Here is a 27739-nt window from a genome sequence, read left to right on the forward strand (position 1 = left end):
TTGTACTGGGGATATTGTTGAACGGAGGTACAGCGTAAGATGGTCAGAACATTCACAAAGGCCAGGTGGAACACAGGCCGAGTGCAGAATCTAAAATCATCAGTTGGTTCTTTTGTAAGGACGCCACTGAATAGGCGGATTTAGTGGTGAACACGTTTGGAGAAAAAAAATGCCACCAAGTCAAAGCGTCAAAGCGAATTAATTGCAGTCCAATTTATAAAACTGAGAAAAACAAATCAATAAATAGACAGTGTGGAAAAAATTTGCTGAATATATTGTACATAAATACATACTGAAAGAAACACCCTGTACACAGCTTTGCCATTTCACTGATCTTGCTGGGAAAAAATGGGGAGTAAAAATAGGTAGACTAGGAAATATGAACAAAATAATTCAATACAGCATCTTAAATTGCACACAAAATCAAAAGCCCTCCACTGCACACATTAAATATTAAAATATATCAAATAAATAAATAAATTAGTCACAAAACAAATATAACAAAAAAAGTAAAATATTTAATATGCTCAATATTTTTAATACTTGCTGTGTTGAATTGCTGGGTAGCTTTAGCTCCGTTTAGCAATTAAAATAGTGGTTTACATTAATTCTAAACGTGAATAATAATTTGTTTCTCCCTAAAACAGCAGCAGGTACAGGTACAGGTAAAGCATTTCCATTCTTGCTATTTCCACCAGTGTACAGGCTCTCGCTGGAGACAGCAGCTAGACCTAAAACGCCTGTCTGAAATGCAGCCATATGACACAGCTGAGTTTAATTAGGGGGGCATAGCTAGCTATTAATTTTGATAGCTATGCTTCCTATCGGGTGCTCATCAGAAGCTTGTCTGTACCAGATGCTAAACTGGTTACTTTATTTAAGTGCTCGCTGGAAAATCCAACCACATCACCAAGGAAAGCATAATGTTGGAATTATTCATCATACAATAACTTAGTTTGCACTTTGAGTGCAATTTCCAAGCCAGACAATTTGTAGTCTATGACATTACCAAGCTATCAAAGTGTGTTAATTAGGATTGTGGGTAATGTAGGCAAAAGTACGTTAATGTAAAAACAGACCATCTTGTTTTTAGGACCTCTAAGAGGGGCATGATTTTACACCCAAGGATACATAATGGACAGGAATGTAAAAGACGTCTGGGTAGTATACACCTACATTTTCTAAAGAATTGCTGGCTTCAGTCATTTTTTGTCATGGGATTAAAAAAAGGAGCTATGAATCCAGGAGGCTTTAACTGGTGTTTTTGGATGTACCCAATGCCTCAATATTAACACTTTACACATGCTGACATGACAAACTGCTACAATAAACAGGTAGGTTCTTTATATAATATGGTAGCTGCTATGTTTACATTAGTTTCTAGAGAACTCTGAAAGGTTGTGTGTGTGTTGTGTGTGTGTATGTTTGTGTAAAGTAAAACAACCATGAATATGCTGTTTCATAAAAGTTCTTTTAATTAATCAGTTAGAATTAAATAATAATAATAATAATAATAAAACAATATAAAATATAATAATATAATAATATAATTATAAAAATGGTAATATAATATAATGTATTGTAATATAATAAAAAAAATAATAGAAGAAAATAAGCAACAACAAAAAAAAGATCTGTTTTGTGTGTGTTTATGTTTGATGTGTGTGTAAAGTAAAGCAACCATAAATGTGATGAAGGTGCTGTATTATAAAAAAATGTACTGTTAATGAATTATTATTATTATTATTATTAATATTATGAATAACAGTAATAATAATAATAATTAATAGTAAGAATAATAATAATCATAATAACAATAATCATATTAATAATAATAACAATAACAATAATAATAATAATAGCAATAATAATAATAATAATAAACAATAATGGTAATGTATAAAAGAAATAAAATACTATAATAAATAAGAAATAAATATAATGTATAAGTACTGTATATGTTTGATGTTTGTGTAAAGTAAAGCTACCATGAATGTGATGTGCTCGGTGGGTAGCACTGTCACCTCACAGCAAAAAGGTCCTGGGTTCGATTCCCAGGCGGGGCGGTTCGGGTCCTTTCTGTGCAGAGTTTGCATGTTCTCCCTGTGTCTGCGTGGGTTTCCTCCAGGAGCTCCGGTATGCTCCCACAGTCCAAAAACATGCAGTCAGGTTAATTGAAGACACTGAATTACCCTATAGGTGAATGGGTGTGTGTATGTGTGTGTGTGTATGTATGTGTCCGCCCTGCGATGGACTGGCGCGCCGTCCAGGGTGTTACTGTGTGCCTTGCGCCCATTGAAAAGCTAAGATAGGCTCCAGCACCCCCCACCCGCGACCCTAATTGTATACGCGGTTAAGAAAGTGAGTGAGTGAGAATAACAATAGAAATTAAAATGATATTTAAAAAATATAATTTAAATATAATAAAATAAATATGAAATATGGTAATACAATATAAATAGATAATAATAAGAAGAATAGAAGAAAGAAATAACTGTCATTACCTGTAGCAGCTGTATGGTTTCTAACCTAAAACATTCGCACATCAAATCAAACTTACATTTCAAAGTGGGAGCTTCCGAGGAGCATTCGAGTGCAGCATATGGAAAAAGACCACTCAGTGAATTGGTTTGTTTTTAAATGGTAATTATGTGCAGTAGAGGGCTACTAGATGTTTAAATTTGAATGTTTGAATTCCAGCAACATGTCCTTTATGTGAAAATCTGGGCGTCCGTGTTAATGGTCTGGTTTACGCGATTGTGTTCGCCTCTCTTCAGTCAGTGCTTTCCTCGCCCTCCCTCTCTCTCTTTCTCTCTCTCTCTCTTTAGGATTTGGCAGCTAGACATTGATTTTTATCCTGTGGGAGCGAGCTGTACCCGTGCCACAGAGTGTGCCATAGAGGGGTGGTTTCAGTGCCGTCTCCTGTAATATAGAGAGACAGACAGATATAGGGAGAATTGGAGTTACAATGGTATCTGGGTTGCTAATGTGCAACATGTAATATCTGTCTCTCTTTTAATGTATATTTTTATATACATACAAAGAGAGAAAGCATTCTTCAAGATATAGGTACACACACACCCCACACACACACTTTTTGTTTGGGTTTGGGTTTAGCCTTGATCGTTTACCTTTAAGAATTCTGCAAGGTGTGACTAATTGGTGCATGCAGGTATACCCAATTAATCCAGATTTATTTTTACATCCACCACACTACAGCATCACTCATTTAAATGACACCAGGAAAGCTGTGGTTTCCAATCGTTTTTGTTTTCCCCTCCCACAGGATACCTAGTAATGGGCACATACAGCTAGTTAATGAGGTTTTTAGCAGAATGTGGCTACATTTTTCTTTACTATATATGACTCCAGGGACACAACACTTAGCTCATTAAGTTATGTCTGGCCGTGCTACCTCTGATGAGGTGATAGCTAATACACAAATCCAGTTTCGTTTCCCGCTGTGCTAGTCCGTGCATGGAAGTACCTCCTCTGTCTCTAAGTGCGGGATATTTTAACACTGAAACCTCACGTTGTGGTTAAAGAGTGTCATGTTTTTCCATGGCTTATGTCAAAAAAATCAAATCTTGCCTCCAGGCACGATCTTCCTAATGGAGACCGGGCCCTCGCATAACACCTTGGTATTCTGAGAGAACAAGACACAATTCTGTGTGCTCACTACTAATATTTCTTTGCTATTTTGCAGCAACGGGTCACATACTGTACAAAACAAACAAAATACACCGATCAGCCATAGCATTAAAACCACCTCCTTGTTTCTACACACATTGTCCATTTTATCAGCTCCACTTACCATATAGAAGCACTTTGTAGTTCTACAATTACTGACTGTAGTCCGTCTGTTTCTCTGCATGCTTTGTTAGCCCCCTTTTCATGCTGTCCTTCAATGGTCAGGACCACTACAGAGTAGGTATTACTTGGGTGGTGGATCATTCTCAGCACTGCAGTGACACTGACATGAGTGGATCAGACACAGCAATGCTGATGGAGTTTTTAAACCTCACTGTCACTGCTGGACTGAGAATAGTCCACCAACCAAAAATATCCAGCAAACAGTGCCCTGTAAGCAGCGCCCTGTGACCACTGATGAAGGTCTAGAAGATGACCAACTCAAACAGCAGCAATAGATGAGCGATCGTCTCTGACTTTACATCTACAAGGTGGACCTAGGTAGGAGTGTCTAATAGAGTGGACAGTGAGTGGACACGGTATTTAAGAACTCCAACAGCAGTGCTGCTGTGTCTGATCCACTCATACCAGCACAACACACACTAACACACCACCACCATGTCATTGTCACTGCAGTGCTGAGAATGATCCACCACCTAAATAATACCTGCTTTGTAGTGGTCCTGTGGGGGGCCTGACCATTGAAGAACAGGATGAAAGCAGGCAAAAAATTATGTAGAGAAACAGATGGACTACAGTCAGTAATAGTAAAACTACAAAGTGCTCCTATATGGTAAATGGAGCTGATCAGATGGACAGTGAGAGTAGAAACAAGGAGGTGGTTTTATTGTTATGGCTGATCAGTGTATGACTGGACAGATAAAGCTCATCTTGCTGATCACTGTAGATATGATTAATTTCATTTATTTTTAAAAGCCGCTTTTTCCTGGTGGGGGGCACGGTGGGGCAAATATGCCAGAAACACAGTCCATAACAGGATACTCGCTCACTAATTTACATTTATTTAGAAATGTGGTCATTTTTAACAGCCAATCCACCAACATAGAAAGAACAAGACAAACTCTACACAGACATTATCCAAACTTAAGGATTAAACCCAATCCCCTGGAGATGTAGGACACCAATACTAGCTGCCAAACCTGTGTATTTTATTGATGTATTATGTTTTATTTTTATTTATTTATTTTCACTTTATCTTAATTGAGTTAAATTTAATAATATATAATATAATATAATTTATATATATAATTTAATTCAGTTTCCATAATGGATTTTCATAAACTATTCATTATGGTCAGGGTCTTGGTGGACCCAGTGTAATCAAGAAACAATAGTTGCATTGGGCTCTACCATTTAACCTTGTTATGGAGTTATGCCTACCTAGAGTTTATTTATTTATTTATTATTTTTATGTATTTATTTATTTCCACTTAATCCTAATTGAGTTAATTTAATTTAATTCAGTTTCTCTTTTGGATTTTCATAAACTATTCATTATGGTCAGGGTCATGGTGGACCCAGTGTAATAAAAAAAACAATGGGTGCAAAAACTTCATTTTAATTACATTTAAAATAAATATTCACTTCCTAATTATGGAGTTATGGAGCTCTATAGGTGCAATTCAGAGTACCTATTCAGAATACCTGAATAAAATCCATGAAGAAATGGTCGTTACAAATTCCTTACAGACAGTGACTGAAGACGAGGATTGAACCAATGGGGTCCAAAGTCACCATAACCTATGTAGTTGTGCAAAATCAGCTGTGCCACAAAATAACACCCACTTTGTACACACTTAACCCTACTGCCACTATTTCAAAAACTACTTCTACTTCTATTACTACTACTACTAATAATAATAATGATGATATGGTTTAATATTACAGTTTAGTCACTGTTTTAAATAAAAACAAAAAATAAGGATGTAGAAAGAAAGAAAAAGAAAAAAGAAAGAAAAAAGAAGATAAGAAAGACAGAAGAAAAGAAAGAAAGAAAAGAAAAAAAAGAAAGAAATAAAGACAGAAGAAAAAAGAAAGTAAGAAAGAAAAAAGAAAGAAAGTAAGAAAGAAAGAAAAGAAAGAAAGACAGAAGAAAATAAAGAAGAAAAAAGAGAAAAAAGGGAAAAGGAAGAAAGAAAGAAAAAAGAAAGAAAGAAGAAAAAAGGGAAAAGAAGAAAGACAAGAAAAGAAAAAAGAAAGAAAGACCGAAGAAAAGAAAGAAAGACAAGAAAAGAAAGAAAGAAAGAAAGAAAGAAAGAAGTTAAGAATTAAGAAATCAATGACTAATTTCCAACTAACAACCCCCCTGTTATCACATAAAAGCTTGTAATCTAGTAGGGGACTGCTTTGCATGTGCTTCCTCCGAGATACAAACCCAGCTCCCGCCTGTTTCTGAACCGTCACTCATCTAACATCATTAAATAGAACAGCTTGGAAAAAGAGGCCCTTCCATACACACAAGCTCAAATATGATTGGCTAGTGTTGCATTAATCAATAGGGAGACAGTGATGCTGCCCCTCCCACCATACGAGTGAGACTAATCATGCTCCTAAATGTGAATAGTTTAGTCAGGGCTCAAGGGGAGTTTTTTTGGTGCCTTACTCAGAAGCCCAACTCACGTAATGAATTGCTTTCCAAGTACAAAACTGATTAAGTTTAAGCTGTTTCTCAGCAAGATCAGGTTTTCTATAACACAGCTGGCACATCAGGCTTCAGAGACCAATAAGAAATATATAGAAAACACTTTGCTTAATAGAAGACAGCCACAGGCTGGACGAACAGCGAATATAATGACTCAAACCAAAAGTACCAAGACTCTTTCTTCTCTTATTAGTGAGAACTGAGATGCCCTTATGAGTAACAAAAAAAAAAAAGATTTTTGGTTTACAGTCCACTGAAGAAGAGTGTGGTCAATACAAAGTCATGCTGTCTAAGTGGAATAGGTGTAGTCACAGATCTCAAGTGCCTCCCTTAGCTGAGAGTCAGTGGACTGGCTAAAAGTCAGAACCATATGATTCAGCCACTAGCTCAAGTTGTATAAATATTAGCTATACAGTGTTACCTTTTAACTCGACCTCCTCTAAACTTAAAATCTTTGAAACTTGACGCGAAATTTGTTCCCTTAAACTTGATGTTTCCCTTAAACTCAACCTGTGTGTGACTGTCACTTTCTTCAGTGCTTGGCATTTGTGTGGAATAACCGCCAGATTCACTCTGAATGCGTCCACATGTATCTGTGGTCAACTAGATTATCCTCCTGTTTTACTTTTAAACTTGTGTTATCGCTCGGGGTGCTGAGAAAATATGAGAATCAGCTCTTCCGAGAGAGCCTAAAATGCTTATTATAAAAAAAAAAGCTTAACGTGACTTAATGTATTAAAAGAACGACACAGAAACACTAAACTTCTCTTAATTATTACTGCTCATAATTTCTGTCCACTAATGAAATTACTCGCTCGTTGTTTTAGTACATTAGTACAGCCGTTTTAAAGCTATTTTGCTGCTTCTCATGTGAATGCACCTTTACTGAATGGAATACGATATTCCAAGATCAAGCATCTCCATGATTAAGAAGCATTTGACCAACATCCCTCACAACTTAAACCACATCACAACACTAAGGAGGCTCTTTTAATTTTATTGTGTACTAAGGTAGCACAGCAGTAAAGTACTCTAGCCCTTAAATGCTGAGATCCTGGGTTTGAATCTCAGTGGTGTCATCAGACTGGCGCTTAGACAGACATGATAAGGTGTCTCCTGAGGGAGAGTGACCAAGCCCGGAAAAAAATAAGGGCTTGCCAGGAAGGGCATCTACTGTGGCAATATCTAAATATGGGAGCAAAATATATAGTGGTAAAATACAGGAAAACATTTATAGGACAGTGATAGCTCAGCGGTGAAGGTGCTGAACTAGTAATCTACATTTTTTGTTGTTTTACCCCAAGGTGGTTCTGACGGAAACCTGTTTACCCACCCGGGGTTGAAGCCTGCAGGTCGAGACTGATGTGCCAATAATGCTGCTCCTGCTAGATGTGATAGGACAATTACACCAAAAATGTCCCAAAAAACTCCAAAGAACTTCAACAGCTTGTTTATTAGTTCTGCTAATTATAACTTTTAGTTCAATTAAATTAAATTATTCTATATTATGTGTATGTATGATTTGTGTAAGTCTAATTCATTCAAATCATTCTCTAGGCCACCCAAGGAGGATGGGTCTCTGCTGAGTCTGGTTCCCCTCAAGGTTTCTTTCTGTAAGTTTTTTCATTGTCACTGTTGCCCTTGGGTTGGGTTGACTCAACTCGATGGGGGTTTTTGGTCTGTCAGTCCTGGATTCTGTAAAGTTGCTTTGAGACAATATTTATTTTAAAAGGCACTATACAAATAAATTTGACTTTGGTCAATTTTGATGGTTGGGACGCGGCCATAGTGCTTTAGAGCACCAGTTCTTACCAGTGTGCTGAATATACAATGTTTAAATTTTAAAACCTTCAATGAGCATTTACAATCCTACCTGTTATGTTATATTTTTTTAATCCAAAATTGTTAATGTGTACAAAGAAAAATAGACATTTTGCACTAAACTGGTTTTGGACTTGAGCTTTCCTGTCACAGATGAATAAAGTTTTGTCTCTGTTTGGCTGCATGAATAAATTGAGGTGCGTTTGATCAAAATTTAAAACCTGAACTTCTCAAAAAGAGGATGAAGCATTATTTTAATGCATGTCCGTGGGTCAACACATATGATTCAGCTCATTCTCATTAATATCAAAAGCAACAGTGCATTTTTGATGGATGCCAAAAAATGACCTTGCAAACAAAGCCTAAGGTTAAAGTAATACAAGTAATAAAGTAAGAGAACATACATGGTTGCTATGCGGTCTTGGTTTCACTATTATTCACAACATATCACTGAATGGTTACATCCCTGTTGACTTTTATGGACAAACAGTTCAAATATATTCACACTGGTCTGCGAATATGCCACAGCATGAAATGACTGTGGCTGCTATTTATGTTCTGAGCTGTTTTCTGTCACAAGTGAAAATCAATGACACACGGTGTCACTGATGTGAAGCACCAGTGTCATTCGCTTCATCTGAGGAAGAGAATTTCACCAGCTATCCATAAAGTTGGTGATGCTGCTGAGAAAGTAAGCGCGTGAGTTCCAAATCAGGTCTGTGAGGTGCTTCATATCTAAAAATAGATTACTGCCTCGCAATTAAATAGCTTGGGTTTGCACTGCAAGCATTAAGCTGGCTAAAAGACACAGATTCATAGTTACAAATCATAATGCACACATTGGATATTTAGTTGTGGTTTTTCTTCTTTATTTTTGGCTAGCTAGCAAACATTAGCTAATTAGCATGCTTGTTAGATACGTTATGGATTTTCACAGTCTGCTAAAATGCAAGTAGAGCTAAACCAGAAGGAGCAAGTATTACACTACACCCCAACAAATCACTAAATGTTGAACAGTTGGTGAATGCTAACTATCTACATAAAAATTAAAAAAAAATATATAAAAAAGTATAAAAAAAATAGAAGGTTCACTTTTGCTTATGTAGCTTTTTTATGTAGCTAGGAGGCTGTGATAGCCTTGTCTCATTTACATTTACAGCATTTAGCAGACACTTTTATCCAAAGCGACTTACAGTACTGTGACAGTATACAGTCTAAGCAATTGAGTGTTTAGGGCCTTGCTCAACCATGGGGCTTAAACTGGTGACCTTTTGATTACTAGTCCAGTAACTTAACCACTAGTCTACAACTACAACTGTCTCATCTCAGCTGTTAGCAATATTCTAAGCTTAATTACAACCAATGATGTATTACTACACTGATGCTTAACATTTTGGTATATAGTGAAATAAAAATGTGTATTTACTAGTTTGCTAAAAGTACAACAAGCAAAGGAGGTTTGCTGTTTCTACCCAGGGTTTAACCCTGAAGAACCTGGTGTTGGCTGGTCTATCCATTTGTTCTGCTGGTCACCTAGACTGAACAGCTAAGACCAAGAAGACCGGCTTGCTAAATAATCCTATTAGAACCACCAAATCAGACAAAACCGGACCAACTTGACCAAACTAACCGGCTGAAGGCTGTTGCCTTTATAACTGTTTATTCATTTATTTATTGTTAGTGGGGGGTGTCAACCTCTAAACTCCCAATTTACAATTCCTACTTCAAGGGCTGTAAAGTCCCATTCCATTTCACTCACCATAACATCATTACACATTAGCGTCTGTGCTATCCAAACATATAGCATGTAGCCACAATGTATAGCCAAAAATCTTCAGCCGGTTTGTGCTAAACAAACAGGACAAAGACATCTGTCAAAACCCACTGATAACAGCAGGAGCTGGCAGCAACAAGACCAAAGTTAACGTTTGCTTAGCTGAGCCAGGCACAGCAGTGAATTTAAGTCGAAGTGCAAGCAGGTCCAACAACAGGAAGGTAGACACAAACACTAGCTGCTGGGAGCTGGAAAGCTTGCAGTGAGAACTGTGAGCGGATAGAAAGCTTTACCAACTCAATAGACCCTGAGTTTTGAAGAGCATTTAGAGATCAGGTCAGGGGAGAGGGATTTTCTTAAGATCGAGCATCCTTCAGTTATGAGGTGGTAAAAAAAAATAAAAAGTAGAACGTTATGGGTGGTAAGGATTACTTGTGTTTTTACCTTCATTTATTTGGCTAGATTAACCAATTAGCGTGCTTGTTGGATATGTCTTGGATTTTCACAATCTGCTAAAGTGCAAGTAGAGACAAACTAGAGGGAGCATGTATTACATCTCAACAAAGTCTATATAAATCTATATAAAATCTATTTAAAATATGAAGTATAAATAATAATAATAATAATAACAATAATAATAATAATAATAATAATATTAATAATAATAATAATAATAATAATAATAAATCACAGCAGTGAATTCAAGTCAGAGTGCAAGCAGGTAGTCAGAAACGCTAGCTGCTGGGAGCTGAAAAGCTTGCATCGAGAACTGTAAGCGGCTGTAAAGCTTTACCAGCTCAATAGACCCTGAGTTTTGAAGAACATTTAGAGATCAGGTCAGGGTAGAGGGATTTTCTTAAGGTTGTGCATCCTTCAATATTAAGGTGGTCAAATAAAGAAAACAGTAGAACATGTTATTGGTGGTAAGGCTTTACTTATGTTTTTCCTCTTTATTTATTTGATTAGATTATTAGCAGTTATCGTGCTTGTTAGATACGTTATGGATTTTCACAGTCTGCTAAAATGCAAGTAGAGCTAAACCAGAAGGAATAAGTATTACATCTCAACAAAGTGCTAATGGTTTAACAGCTGGTGAATGCTAAAAATCTATATAAAATATGAAGTATAAATAATAATAATAATAAGTGTTTAGTGTTTCACTAAACACTTAGGCTGATTTGTACTTATTTACTAACACTTTATTCCAATCTTTTCCATTAAAAAAAAAAAAAAAAAAAAAAAAAAAAAAAAGGCACTTTGGTTCTAACAGGTTTTAGCAAAGTTGTGTTCTTCGACTGTTGTCTATCTAAACTTAAGGAATGAAATGTTCACTATGGAAGCACTTCTGTAAGTCACTCTGGATAAGAGCGTCTGCTAAATGCTGAAAATGTAAATGTAAATGTAATAATAATAATAATAATAATAATAATAATAATAATAATGATAATGATAATGATAATGATAATGAAAATCACAGCAGTGAATTTAAGCCAGAGTGCAAGCAGGTCCAACATTAAGAAGGTAGTCAGAAACACTAGCCGCTGGGAGCTGGGAAGCTTGCAGTGAGAACTGTGAGCAGCTGTAAAGCTTTACCAGCTCAATAGACCCTGAGTTTTGAAGAATTTTTAGAGATCAGGTCAGGGGAGAGGTTTTTTTTTTTTTAAGGTCGAGCATCCTTCAGTAATAAGGTGGTAAAAAAAATAAAAAAGTTGAACATGTTACTGGTGGTTAAGATTACTTATCTTTTTCCCTTCATTTCTTTGGCTAGATTAAACAGCTTGTTAACATTTACATTTTCAGCATTTAACAGACACTTTTATCCAAAGCGACTTACACGATGAGCAATTGAGGGTTAGGGGCCTTGCTCAAGGACCCAACAGTGGCAACTTGGTGGTGACGGGGCTTGAACCGGCAACCTTCTGTTAAATAGTCCAGTACCTTAACCGCTGAGCTATCACTGGCCCACTGGTTAACATGCTTGTTGGAAGCAAGTATTACATCTCAACAAAGTCTATATAAATCTATATAAAATCTATATAAAATATGAAGTGTAAATAATAATACTAAAAAAAGGTAGGAAGGTAGTCAGAAACGCTAGCTGCTGGGAGCTGGAAAGCAAGCAGTGAGAACTGTCAGTGGCTGTAAAGCTTTACCAGCTCAATAGACCTAAGAGATCAGGTCAGGGGAGAGGGATTTTTAAGATAAAAACAAGGTAAAAGAGAAAAGCAGAACATTTTATTGGAGGTAAAGCACATTTATTTAACATTTATTTATTTATTTAGTTGTTTTATGTTGTGCTTACACCATGGTTATATTCACGGCAGGAAGGGTAATTAATTCTTATGTCAGTCTATCGTCTATCATCCTTTATAGGTGCTGTTCTTACACTGTTCTTTAAATGCTCTCTTTTCTTTTCTTTTTTAATTGTTTTAATATTGGGTTGGTAAAGGATTTTTTCCCCAATTTTCTCCCCTAATCTAGTCGTATCCAATTACCCTGATAATGTTACGCTTTACCTTTACCGATACAACCCTCCACTGCTGACTGAGGAGCTTCGCAACTGACACACGCCCCCTCCGACACGTGCGCAGTACCGACTGCCTCTTTTCACCTGCACGAGGCGAGTTCATATGTGGATCAGCCTTGTGCACGGAGAGTCACACCCTGATCAGCATTATTCACCAACTCTGCACAGGCGCCGTCAATCAGTTAGCAGAAGTCGCAATTGCACCAGTCATGAGGAACCCTGGTCCGGCTCATCCCACCCTGAACGACTGCCAATCGTTGTTCATGTAGCCGTCTAGCACAGCCGGATGGCAGAGCTGAGATTCGTTACGATGTATTCGAAATCCCAGCTCTGGTGTGCTAGCGTATTTCACCGCTGCGCCACCTGAGCGGCCATGGTAAAGGATTTTTGTCACAGTCTTTGCTATTGTTAGGGATTGTGCTTTCTTGAGTATTTAGAGTGAAGGGGTGTGTGTGTCTGGGTAGGAGGTCTCACATTGCAGCTTATATAATGAGGTAACCAATGGCAAATGAGTGACTAATAATTATATTGTTGTCCTTATATTGGTACCTAGGTCAATTTATGCTTATAGTTCATAAGCAGCTCCAAAAATATCATAATTTGACGTCCTAGTAGGTTAACAAACATCTTTTTTTTTTTAGTTTATCTTGCCAACATTTAGGCATCATACATTAAGAGACAAAATGTGCTCTACATGCTTTCACTTGGCACAACAGTAAAGTAGTAATGCCACCACATTCATGAGGCTAATGATCCACACAAGTTCAGTCCAGGCACATCTCCCTTATGCCCCATGAAAATCTAAATCTCTACATTAAAAGGTCAGATAGGCCAAAGAACAAGGATTCAAATCCATCCATCTCATATTTATTGACATTCTGAATGAACCATGAATCTTGAGGCAAACAGGCCATTCACTGCTGTTTAAACTCCAATAAATCCAACATCCACTTTGCATCAGTGATGGATGCTGTAAGTAAAGACCCTACTACAACAAGTCAAAAAAGAATAAATATCGGACAGAAATTGACCTCCAAAACACCTCTGCCCTGAATATATAGGTCAAGTAAAGATTTTACCGGCTACAACTGTCGAGTAGCTCGGTATTTATTTGATCTTCCACATCCAGAAGTGTGTATTTGGACTAAAGCTCCCCTTTTACTGAAGGGATTGGCCTTGAAACCCATTGACTGAACCAGGAGAGCAGGAGATAAAAGAGATACAGGGAGGGGGGATAGAAGACGGGGCTGAGGGAAGGAAAATCTCATGCTGCACTGAATAATGCAAATGGACCTTTTACAGTGCTCAGAGACATCTGGTGCTTCTGAAGTATTTTGACAAGCAGCTATCACAGAGTAAGTTTTAATAAAAATTCACTTGACAACAAGTAGTTTAAAAAAATGAAATCATTATGGCTATCTAATATCTATTCTTTGTTACATAATGCATTCACTAAAAAGCAACGTATTATTATTTTTATTATTATATATTATTATATATTAAGGGCTGATTTATACACACTAATCATTCAAGCTTATAAAGAGTTGTTATAAATTGATTACAATTAGCCAGAGATGAAAGGGGAGTGAAAAAAAGTTAATCAAGGAAATGGTTCAGCAAAGTGATGAGCTTTTGGGTAGCTTTAGAAGTAGCGTGTAATCAGGACGGACACACACACAATAATGAATAAATAAATAAATAAATAATAATTTTAATTAAAAATTACTGTGGGAGGACCCAGAGCTCCCGGAGGAAACCCACACAGACACAGGGAGAACATGCAAACTCCACACAGAATAGACCCGCCTGGGGATCGAACCCAGGACCTTCTTGCTGTGAGGCGACAGTGCTACCCACCGAGCCGCCTACTAATTAAACATAAATTATATAAAAAAGAGAAAAATACTGTGACATATACAGCACAACGTACAATATTCTTTTAAATTGGCAATGTTTCTGGAAAAGAGCCAATTCTCAAATTTCTATACTACTATAGAAATACTATTACAAAATACTATATACTAAATACTCATTTCTACTCATATTCTACTACATATACTCATTCATACCTACAGTATATACACTGATCAGCCATAACATTAAAACCACCTCCTTGTTTCTACACTCACTGTCCATTTTATCAGCTCCACTTATCAAATAGAAGCACTTTGTAGTCCATCTGTTTCTCTGCATGCTTTGTTAGCCCCCTTTCATGCTGTTCTTCAATGGTCAGGACCACCACAGAGCAGGTATTATTTAGCTGGTGGTATGAGTGGATAAGAAACAGCAGCACTGATGGAGTTTTTAAACACCTCACTGTCACTGCTGGACTGAGAATAGTCCACCAACCAAAAACATCCAGCCAACAGCGCCCTGTGGGCAGCGTCCTGTGACCACAGATGAAGGTCTAGAACAGTGGTGGTCAAACTCATTTTCACCGAGGGCCACATCAGCATTATTGTGGCCCTCAAAGGGCCGATTGTAACGTATCCTGCTGTGATTGCAGTCTGCTGTTTTTCTTGGAGGCTGAATTCTGCATTTATACTGTCCTCCTTTACCACAGACACGGCCTCATAACACAAGAGTCATTACGCACCGTTTTTCTTCCTGAAGTACAAACTTGTTTTCACTTTCATTACATTTCCTCCTTCTGCTTAATTTTCTTACTTATCTTCTTGTACATTTTGGGATTATGTGTAAATATTTCTTAACATCATCTACTGGTGGGATGCGGTCACTTTGCAGGTCACAAAATCAGCATTTATGTAGGATTTTACAGTGTATTTTTAAGACAATCATTCTGCCCTCACTAATAGTTTATCCCCCTTTCTCAGCTAGACAGACAGACAGACAGCTCTCTTCAGAATACAGTCGGTTTTATTTACTTCCCAGCTGTGTGATACACTGTGTGCACCAGAATGAAGTAAAAATACAAACAATAAAAACAATAAAGAACTTAATACAGTACAAGCACACAGCTGTAGTCAAGTGTTACATCTGGTACAATATGAGCTTTTACCAAACGTAAAATAGAGGTAACAAGTTAGCATTTTGTGTAAAGATACTAATTGCTATAGTAACGGTAACAACAGTATTTAATTACGGTAAATTTGTAACTAAAACGCTGTGATCTACTCACTAAACATTTACAAACAACTGAGAATATAAACGCCACTACTTACAGACGATGCTTTGGTATTATATTGCAAGATAATTATTTGTATTTATTTATTATTGTTTACATTACTGACTACGCTACCCCGCGTTCTTTTGCAGTAAAAGTCAGTGAAGGTCAAAGTTAGTTGCCATGATTACGATGCCACCGGTTGCCGTTTAAAGGCGCAGTAAGTAAGTAAGTAACATTTATTTAAAGGCGCAGGAGTCCCATTAAATTATAAGCGCGTCTCTGTAACGACTCGAACCATCACAACAATCGTACAGTCGTTTAACCTCTCGCGGGCCACGTAAAATGACGTGGCGGGCCGGATCTGGCCCGCGGGCCGTGAGTTTGACACCCCTGGTCTAGAAGATGACCAACTCAAACAGCAGCAATAGATGAGCGATCGTCTCTGACTTCACATCTACAAGGTGGACCAACTAGGTAGGAGTGTCTAATAGAGTGGACAGTGAGTGGACACGGTATTTAAAAACTCCAGCAGCACTGCTGTGTCTGATCCACTCATACCAGCACAACACACACTAACACACCACCACCATGTCATTGTCACTGCAGTGCTGAGAATGATCCACCACCTAAATAATTCCTGCACTGTGGGGGTCCTGACCATTGAAGAACAGGGTGAAAGCAGGCTAAAAATGTATATAGAGAAATAGATGGACTACAGTCAGTAATTGTAGAACTACAAAGTGCTTCTACTGTATATGGTAAGTGGAGCTGATAAAATGGACAGTGTGTGTAGAAACCTATCTATCTATCTATTTTATATAGCAAAATCTAAATGAAGGTAAATAAATAAAATAAATGGCCAGGTCCTATTAACAGGGTTGCTAATTTGTAACATAAGACTCGAGATTTGTTGTACATTAAGGGAACTCCAGTCTTGAGAGAAATCCTGCCATGCCTGTGTCCCCATCAGGTCTAAGCATATATTCTAAAAGAATTCCTCCTATACATGACTCCTAGGTCACTATTTGGAAAGCAACTCTTATAAAGAGTCTTTACAGTATAGTGTTTATAGCATGGAGCTACTGGACATGTAATTCACTAAGTCGGAGTTGGTTCACTTCCTGCATGATTTGAATAAAAATCATAAAAATGATTAGCACCAGATACTTTAATTTCATCTCCATTTTCCATAAATAACTAAGTGTTTTTTCAAGCGTGTGGGACAATGTAATAAGTGTGTGTCTTTCAATTAATTCAAATGAATGTAAAAGTGTAAAGCAACGCAACACACACACGTATACATACAGGACTCAAACAAATAGCATAAACATACGAAAACTGTGTGGCTACAATGTTTGTATGTTTACTGGGATTTTAACGTCATGCTTTACACTTTGGTTACATTCATGAAAGGAGTTACTCATTACACAAGGTTATATCGAACCCAGTCCTGGATAATTTTGTATCTCCAATTCACCTCACTTGCATGTCTTTGGGAGAAAACCCACGCAGGCACGGGGAGAACATGCAAACTCCACACAGAAAGGACCCGGACCGCCCCACCTGGGAATCGAACCCAGGACCTTCTTGCTATGAGGCGACAGTGCTACCCACCAAGCCACTGTGCCGCCCATGTGGCTACAATGCTACCAACAGAACGATTACCATCATCCTACCTGCTGTTACAAAAAAAGTACTCACGCAAATGAGAAAGAAAAACGTGATTTATAAACTGTCAACTAAGTAATCCAAATCCCTGTTTTAGACAGCAAAGTGATGGACTGTGGTCGCAATTCGCACACAAAAGCTATTTAGTTTGCTTGAAATAGTAACCCTGTCATTAGTCTAAGTCTAATTAGTCTAATTAGGCACACCACTTAATATGAAAAACGGTATTTAAAACAGAACAGCTCAGATGTACTCCGTGTACAACATGATACAATTAGATACAAATTGTATATTTCAATACTTAAATTATTATTATTATTATTATTATTATTATTATTCATTTGTCTGTTTTACCACTGCTTCATCCTATTCAGGGTCGCGGTGGGTACGATTGGGTGAAAGGTAGGAACCACCCCGGACAGGTCGCCAGTCCATCACAGGGCACACACACACATTATGCATTATGCTTCCTCTCTACTGATGCTGATCTCCACTGCTGATTGAGGAGAGCGAGACTGTCGCACAAACTCTACGACACATGTGCATTAATCGACTGGATCTTTTCACCTGTACGAGGCGAGTTCATCTGATCAATGCATTTTTTCCTCGACTCTGTGCAGGCGCCATCAATCAGCCAGCAGAGGTCGTAATTGCACCAGTTAGGAGGTCCCTATCCAGCTTCCCACCCTGTATGAACAACAGCCAATCATTGTTTATGTAGCCACCCAGCCGGATGGCAGAGCTGAGTCTCGAACCGACGAGTTTGAAATGTCAGCTCTGGTGTGCTAGCGTGTTTTACCGCTGCGCCACCTGATCGACGTCATTACTTTTATTATTATTCATCGTTGTGTGAGTTGCAGGGCATCCGGTTTTCTCTGGATCACTGGGTGCAATGCAAAACCACATCCCAGACATGACACCAATCTATCACAGGGTATAGGCCACCTCCCTCCCAACCACAACCAATGAAGACTGAATGTTAATTCCAAACATTATGAACACCCTGGGGATTTGAACCCTGGATCCCAGTAGTAGTAAGCTGGCATGATTTACAACACCACCTGAGTACCCCATCTTTTAAATTTAGAAATGCATGAAGATTTTGAACAGTGCATCTGCTTTATATGTCAGAACTGAAAGACCCGACATACTGATCCTGACACGCCAACACAATTTTGCTTTGTGTGAGGCTGATTGTTACATCCCTACCTGGAAAAAAATACATGTAAAAACAGCTGCGCCACAGAAACAGACATGGCCATTCATAGCTGCATTCCAAATCTAGTGAGATCCTGAAATAACAACCCTAAAAAAAACGTACAATATTTTGCAGCCCGGCCAAGGAAATGACTTTGAAATTGTTGAACACTGCAGAGACTCAGTGCCTGCTCATTAAAAAACAAGCGGCTGACAGAGGAAAAATGGAAGCTACTGAAAGCTATTAGCGAATCCACTCCTTCTATTAAAAAGTTCCACAGCTCCGTCTTTACCTTGATCTCGCTGACCCACAACTGCACGGCTCGGGCTTAGTCTCAAGCAGGACCTCGCTGCGAGGCCACTTTCCCTTCTTGCCCCAGATTTGCATTTGTTTCCCTTGCCTGCTTTTTATTTATTAGCCACTTTGCATTTGGCACATATTTTCACAATTCATATGCTAAAATACAGGGGTATTCAAATGAACCTGTCCTCTATTAACACTGGTGTTTCTCCACCGAGACAATCTGTAATGAACTGTGTTCTGAATAGGGCTGTCATGGTAACTGAGATACAATAAAACTGTTGATTATGAGTAATGTTTTTGTAAGAGCCTGTGCAAAGGTTTTTTTTTCTTTATTAATTTTCCTTTTTAATCATCCACTCTTGTGCATGTGAAGCTCATCTGAACAGACATGAACAGACAGATAGACACACACACACACACACACACGCACAAACATGCAAGCACACACACACACCAAACAGATACACAAAGGCACAACATGTAAACAGTGAGATGAATATTCAGCAGTAAGTGTTTTGTCTAAATTCAAGTGTAAAAAACAATATAAAATAATAATAATAATAACAACAACAATAATAATGATTACTATTATTACTATTGTTATAGTAATATTATAATGTATTACTTTAAATTACAATATAATATAATTTATAATAATAATAATAATAGTAATAATAGTAATTACTATTATTACTATTGTTATAGCAATATTATAAATTATTATTTTAAATTATATTATAATATAATTTATAATAATAATAATAATAATAATAACAATAATTATTATTATTATTGTTATTGTTATAGTAATATTATAAATTATTATTTTAAATTATATTATAATGTAATTAATAATAATCATAATAATAATAATAATTATTATTATTATTATTATTATTGTTGTTATGGTAATATAAATTATTATCTTAAATTATATTATAACAATTTATAATAATAACAACAACAATAATAATAATAATAATAATAATAATAATTGCAAGAATAATAATAATAAAAATAAAATAATAATAATAATAATAGTTATTATTGTTGTTGTTATTATTATCATTATTATTATTATTATATAGTGAGTGCAACATTTTTTTTTTTTTTTTTTTTTTTTTTTTTGTTAAGTTTTAGTCAGATAGTCATAACAAACCTGACCCATTATTTTATGTTAGCAACTAAAGTACAGCTAAATAAATATTGATAGTGATATGATATTCATTTATTGCCCTTTTTCGTGCAATTAAATTTTAAGTTTTTACATTGCTTGTAGTTTTTTTTTTGTTGTTGTTGTTAATAATTTCCAAAACTATTTCAAAAGACATAACCCTACATATAAAGGCTAATGCATCAATACCCTTTAAACCTTTTACCATTTGTTTTCGAACACCTCCAGTCTAGCTGTATGGTTTGTTTTTTTGCTACTTCATGAATTTCTTCTCGCAAGCAGAAAGCAGAAGATTACTAAGCAGTACCAGGTATGTGTTGCCTGATGAGCTACAGCTTAATAAATTGAACTGTCAGACGCACAGATTACAAGGATTAAAAGCTACACTATGCATTACGCTTTCTCATTACGTACAGACAGCCTTTGGTTTGCTTACTGTGTCAAGTGTAACAGACACATCTCAGTGATTTTGCAACTCCATGGGTACTTTTCCGGGATGAACGGCACAAACAACCTAACCTGCATTCCACATAGAAACTTCTAATCAAAAGAGTCTGAAGAAAATTGCTAGCAGCATGTCTTTACAGAGTTTTATTAAAAGCTATTACTAGATGCAGAGATCTTAATTTGGTATCCTAAATTAAACAAAGTAAGATGTTAAGATAGTGAGCAATAAGGTTTATTTACAAGAGAAGATTCGCTGCCCTGATTGTGTGTGTATAAAATAAAATGTTTAATGCCAAATAGGTGTTAATTTTGCAAAGCCTAATGTTTTATATACAGTGTATCACAAAAGTGAGTACACCCCTCACATTTCTGCAAATATTTCATTATATCTTTTCATGGGACAACACTATAGACATGAAACTTGGATATAACTTAGAGTAGTCAGTGTACAGCTTGTATAGCAGTGTAGATTTACTGTCTTCTGAAAATAACTCAACACACAGCCATTAATGTCTAAATAGCTGGCAACATAAGTGAGTACACCCCACAGTGAACATGTCCAAATTGTGCCCAAATGTGTCGTTGTCCCTCCCTGGTGTCATGTGTCAAGGTCCCAGGTGTGAATGGGGAGCAGGTGTGTTAAATTTGGTGTTTTGGGTACAATTCTCTCATACTGGCCACTGGATATTCAACATGGCACTTCATGGCAAAGAACTCTCTGAGGATGTGAGAAATAGAATTGTTGCTCTCCACAAAGATGGCCTGGGCTATAAGAAGATTGCTAACACCCTGAAACTGAGCTACAGCATGGTGGCCAAGGTCATACAGCGGTTTTCCAGGACAGGTTCCACTCGGAACAGGCTTCGCCAGGGTCGACCAAAGAAGTTGAGTCCACGTGTTCGGCGTCATATCCAGAGGTTGGCTTTAAAAAATAGACACATGAGTGCTGCCAGCATTGCTGCAGAGGTTGAAGACGTAGGAGGTCAGCCTGTCAGTGCTCAGACCATACGCCGCACACTGCATCAACTCGGTCTGCATGGTCGTCATCCCAGAAGGAAGCTGACGCACAAGAAAGCCCGTAAACAGTTTGCTGAAGACAAGCAGTCCAAGAACATGGATTACTGGAATGCCCTGTGGTCTGACGAGACCAAGATAAACTTGTTTGGCTCAGATGGTGTCCAGCATGTGTGGCGGCGCCCTGGTAAGAAGTACCAAGACAACTGTATCTTGCCTACAGTCAAGCATGGTGGTGGTAGCATCATGGTCTTGGGCTGCATGAGTGTTGCTGGCACTGGGGAGCTGCAGTTCATTGAGGGAAACATGAATTCCAACATGTACTGTGACATTCTGAAACAGAGCATGATCCCCTCCCTTCGAAAACTGGGCCTCATGGCAGTTTTCCAACAGGATAACGACCCCAAACACAACCTCCAAGATGACAACTGCCTTGCTGAGGAAGCTGAAGGTAAAGGTGATGGACTAAACCCAATTGAGCACCTGTGGCGCATCCTCAAGTGGAAGGTGGAGGAGTTCAAGGTGTCTAACATCCACCAGCTCCGTGATGTCATCATGGAGGAGTGGAAGAGGATTCCAGTAGCAACCTGTGCAGCTCTGGTGAATTCCATGCCCAGGAGGGTTAAGGCAGTGCTGGATAATAATGGTGGTCACACAAAATATTGACACTTTGGGCACAATTTAGACATGTTCACTGTGGGGTGTACTCACTTATGTTGCCAGCCATTAAGACATTAATGGCTGTGTGTTGAGTTATTTTCAGAAGACAGTAAATCTACACTGCTATACAAGTTGTACACTGACTACTCTAAGTTATATCCAAGTTTTATTTCTATAGTGTTGTCCCATGAAAAGATATAATAAAATATTTGCAGAAATGTGAGGGGTGTACTCACTTTTGTGATACACTGTATGTATTATAGCAATATGAGGAGTTCTTTTAGGTAAACATGTGCACTGTATACCGACCAGGCATAAAATTATGACCACTGAGAGGTGAAGTGAATAACGCTGATTATCTCTATATCATGGCACCTGTTAGTGGGTGGGATATATTAGGCAGCAAGTGAACATTTTATCCTCAAAGTTGATGTGTTAGAAGCAGGAAAAATGGGCAAGCGTAAGGATTTGAGCGAGTTTGACAAGGGCCAAATTGTGATGACTAGACGACTAATTCAGAGCATCTCCAAAATTGCAGCTCTTGTGGGAGGTTCCTGGTTTGCAGTGGTCAGTATCTATCAAAAGTGGTCTAAGGAAGGAACAGTGGTAAACCCGGAGACCGGGTCATGGGCGGCCAAGGCTCACTGATGCATGTTGGAAGCGAAGGCTGGCCCATCAGGACAAATCAACCTACTGTAGCTCAAATTGCTGAAAAAGTTAATGCTGGTTCTGATAGAAAGGTGTCAGAATACACAGTGCATCACAGTTGCCTATGGGGTTGCATAACCGCAGACCAGTCAGGGTGCCCATGCTGACCCCTGTCCACCGCCAAAAGCACCAACAATGGGCACGTGAGCATCGGAACTGGACCACGGAGCAATGGAAGAAGATGGCCTGGTCTGATGAATCACCACAGCACACCTTCAGGGGTCTAGTGGAGTCCATGCCTTGACGGGTCAGGGCTGTTTTTGCAGCAAAAGTGGGACCAACACAATATTAGGAAGGTGGTCACAATGTTATGCCTAATCGGTGTAATCTACCCGGGGTAACCACTGGGGACCACTGTCCTATGTAATAGTGATCGTCTTATGGAACGTCCAACTGGATTGTAAGTATGAACTATGGAACAGTTATAGCACAGGAGAAAGGACTACTATGATTTTAAAATAAAATAAGTCCTAGCTGTAAAAACTGTAGACACAGTATTATCTATATTTATATCTGTATAACATATAGCGTATATACAGTATGTAGAAAAAAATAACTGTTCTGTATGAGTGTTTTTATCATCGTTATCAATTTTATAATATAATATTATTGGTTTTTAGCTGTGTGCATCTGTTCAGTTGTGCCTGTAGAATGCAACTCAATCTTGTTTGATTTGCTGTCAAGCACGCTCGGTTTTGATATGCCAATCAGGAACAAACATTAAGGCGTCTCTGCCGAGAGCGGGTGTTGTTTTGTTTGTGTGTCTGCCTAATAATTACTCTTTAGAAATGATTCCTCTGGAACAAAATACCGCCATGCATTCACAGAATAAAAGAATCCAATAAATAAGTCTGACAGCTGTTTTTTAGCCAAAAAAGACAGATTTTCTAATAAACGCTCGCTTGTGTCTAATTATGAATTAGCCAGCGTTATATTTTAAGGTAGACTGATTAATATAAAGTGAGCTAGCATCTAAAACTGCAACAGATGCCTTCTACATGGGAGTAGGCTTTTTTTTTCCAACAGCTTCCTCAATACTCAGTGCTGATGGGCATTCATGCATGTTTGAGCTTTCGTGTGATTGAATCCCTGCCCGTACCCCTGCCAACCTTCACCCGGAGTCTTTCCAACAGAAGGCTAGTAATATGAAAAGCACAAGCAGGAGAAATAAAGAAAGGTAGAAAAGAAGTGAATTACCTGTCGGGTGTGGATTTGCCCCGGTGCCTTAAAGCTCCCTTGACAGCTGCATTCTGAGACGCTGTAAGGGTCGGAGCTGGTGGAGGAACACTTGGAGAGTGTGTCACAGCCAACTACAAATGTGTTGTCCAGGGGGAGCTCCTGAATGACATGGTGCTTCTTGGGAGCCACTGGGGTTTCCGGTTTGATCTGGAATGTAGGCTGTGGAGAGGCCGACTTGTAATGCTTGGCCAAGTCAGGACTGTCAGGTTTGAAGGTGGTTGGTGTGGTGGCCCAGTTATACTTCCCCATGGTCTGCTCCTCGAGCTCAACCGGAAGGTCTAATGTACCATTGATGTGCTCATGGGTAGGATCTTCAGACTTGGATTCTTCAATGGTCACAAAGTTCAGCAGCAAGCTCTTAGGCGACCGCTTCTTTTTCTTCTTCTTCTTTTTGATTTGGCGGCCTTCTTGGTTTGGCGATACCCACTCCCCACTCTGCTTGCCCTTCTGAACGACTTTATGTCTGGGTGTCTGCCGACAACGTACCAAAGCGGTCACGAAAATAACCAGTATGACGGTCATAGTCCCGGCAATTATGGCGATGACGACTATTACATAGCCGCTGGTCTGAGGGATCGGTTCATTGTCTCCTACATTATTGTCGAAGGGGGTCTCCATGCTTCTTCGGACTTGCTCCTGAATGAATGTGGAGTTGGAGACGGTATCATTGATGAACAAGTGAACAAGGGCGATGGCATGCAAGGGCTCTGGCTGTCCTAAGTCCTTGACCATCACGACCAGTCTGTGAAGCCCTTGATCGCTGTTAACTATCTTTTCCTGTAGGGTAATGTTCCCCGTGTTCTTGTCAATAGAAAACAGTCCTCGTGGTGACCCGCCGATGATGCTGTAGTGCAGCTCTGCATTCATCCCAGTGTCATTGTCAATGGCGTACACTCTGGTTACCACTGATCCAGGACTAGTCGTGAAAGGAACAAGGTCATAAGAGTAGTTGGAGGAAGGAATGACAAAGACAGGTCGATTGTCGTTAACGTCAACAACATTTATGGTGACCTTAGCATATGAGGTTTTTTGGACTAACCCTCCATCCACAGCCTTGACTAAAAAGGTGTAGGAGCTTTGCTGCTCCCGGTCAAATGTAATATTTGGCTTGATTACACCAGTCTTAGGGTCAATGATGAAATTGTCTTTTTCGTTAATAATAGACAAAGTGACCACTGAATTTTCACCAGCATCTGCGTCCGTGACTGTGATCAAGCCAACTGTGCCATACAAGGGCAAGTTCTCAGGCACATAGAAGTTATATTCAGAATGCGTAAAGGCTGGACTGTTATCGTTTATGTCCTGGACGATCAGCTTCACAGTGATATTGCTCTGAAGAGGATTAGGACCGCTATCCCGTGCAACGACCGTAAAGGCATACATTTCCTGTTTTTCTCTATCCAGCCTCTTGCTAACCGAAAGGATACCAGACCGTGGATCTATGTTAAACCCATCAGGCGTGTCTGGTCCAAGGGTATAAACAATCAGTGCATTAGTACCGCTGTCTGCATCAGTGGCGCTGATTTTTATCAGCTGCGCGCCGAGATCGTTGTTCTCCGGAATGGAAAGCTGAATCTCCGGCTGAGGAAAAACTGGAACATTATCGTTCTCATCCTTGATTTTAATTAGGACCATTGCAGAAGTGTTCAAGGGAGGTTTTCCAGAATCCGAAGCCACTATCTTAATTGCGTACTCACGAGTGGTCTCGTAATCTAACGGAGCCGCAGTTTCCAGCAAGAATTGGTCATTAAAAACGGGCTTTAACCGAAATGGAACGTCATGATCCGTGTAACACGTCACTTTACCATTAAGGTCAGCATCTCTGTCAGTCACTGTAATTAGAGCTATTTTTGTATTTAGAGGGGCATTTTCAGATAACAGTACAGTGCCGTTAACAGGGTTCATTATGTACCGAGTGTCTATGGAAGGAACGTTATCATTAACGTCCGTTACATTCACCGAGACGGTAGCCCTTGAAGGAGTGGTGCTACCATCACTAGCCAGGACGATGAGTTTATGACTCGGGATGGATTCCCTGTCCAGAGGTTGCTTGACAGTGATCAATCCAGTTGCGCCGTCGATAGCAAAGTGTCTTCTAGATAATGGAGAGATTTGGCTGCTAAAGGAGAAGTGAATCTGTGCATTGGAGCCCAGATCGGCATCTGTGGCGTGGAGTTGCGCGACCGACGTCCCGACCGGGGCATTTTCGGGCACGTTCACCTCCACTTCGCTGTCCTTGAACACCGGACGATTGTCATTCACGTCCGACACGGTCACCTGGAGGATGGCTGTGCTGGATTTTGGAGGGGTTCCACCGTCTACCACTTTGATTTTCATTACGAAGGTGTCCTTGGTTTCTCGATCCAGGTTCTGCTGGACTATGAGTTGAGGCCACTTGTCACCTTCTGGAGTCTCGATGACATCGAGGCCGAACTCATTCACCCTCTGGAAGAGAGAGGGAGGAAAGGACATGTGAATTCCTTACTTACTGACTTTCTTTGAAAGAATCATTCTTCATTTATTAATTTATTGGCAGGACTTATTTTGAACTGCATGGTAACCAATGGTACAGTACTTTTTAAATCTGTGATCCTTTTTTGGTGGTTGTTTTCATTGCCAAGTGACCCATACATGATCTAAGTACCCATCCTACCCTTGTTACCCTTCTTATTCAAGCACCAAACATACCAAACTGATGAAGTAAAATGTATACATTTTCTGCACTTGCAGAGTAAACGTTCCTAATATTGCTGTCTTTTTATAAATTTTTTTGTTTCTTTATTGCCAGGATTTCTTAAATTCTTATTTTCCACTGCATGGTAACCTATGGTACAGTACTTCTGTACCAGTAATCTGTTATCCCTTTTTTTGCTGCAGCTTTACAGGTTCCAGAGAGCACAGTGGCCACCATCATTCGTAAATGGAAGGAGTTTGGAACCTTCCTACACCTGGCTGCCCAGCCAAACTAAGCAATCAGGGAAGACGCGCCTTGGCCAGGGAGGTGAGCAGGAACCCGAGGGTCACTCTGACAGAGCTTCCACTGCATGGTAACCTATGGTACAGTACTCTGTTATCCCTTTTTTAGTGGTTGTTTTCATTGCCAAGGGACCTGTACATGACCAAAGTACCCATCATACCCTTGTTACCCTACTTAACCAAGAACCAAACATACCGAACTGACAAAGGAAAATGTTCTGTAATGTTCTAAATCTTCTGTACTGATAGAGTAACTTTTCAAATACTGCTGTCTTGATTACAAAATAATCATTCTTTATTTATAAATCTATTTATTTATTGGCCGGACCTACTGAGTTCTCCTTTTCCACTGCATTATAACCTATGGTACAGTACTTTTTAAATCTGTGATCCTTTTTTATGGTTGTTTTCATTGCCAAATGACCCATACATGACTTAAGTACCTATCCTACCCTTGTTAGCATTTTTATCCAAGCACTAAACTGAAAATGTCTAAATCTTGATAGAGTAAACTTTCTGAATACCGCTGTCTTATTATTATTATTATTATTATTATTTTGGCAGGACCTACTAATTTCTCCTTTTCCACTGCATGGTAATCTATGGTACAGTACTTTTTAAATGTGATTTTTTTTTTAGTGGTTGTTTTTATTGCCAACTGACCCGTACATTACCAAAGTACCCATGCTATATATGGTTACCATTCTTCCATATTTAAAACTTAACTGTAAGAGATTTTTATAAAAAGCCG

General features: G+C 38.6%; 1 protein-coding gene across 8 annotated transcripts in view; it reads right to left on the bottom strand.

The window, feature by feature from the left end:
* pcdh11 (protocadherin 11) overlaps positions 1–27739 on the bottom strand; it is a 718842-nt gene that overhangs the window by 657448 nt on the left and 33655 nt on the right. For all 8 annotated transcript variants that reach the window (XR_010013507.1, XR_010013508.1, XM_063000633.1 and 5 more), the window contains one exon: positions 23971–26457. Coding sequence is in view for 6 of the 8 variants with exons in the window: in XM_063000633.1 (XP_062856703.1) it covers positions 23971–26457 (2487 nt within the window). In the remaining 2 variants the exon portion in view is untranslated. The remainder of the gene's footprint in view (positions 1–23970; positions 26458–27739) is intronic.

This window comes from Trichomycterus rosablanca, chromosome 8 (assembly GCF_030014385.1).
Source record: "Trichomycterus rosablanca isolate fTriRos1 chromosome 8, fTriRos1.hap1, whole genome shotgun sequence".
Taxonomy (NCBI): domain Eukaryota; kingdom Metazoa; phylum Chordata; class Actinopteri; order Siluriformes; family Trichomycteridae; genus Trichomycterus; species Trichomycterus rosablanca.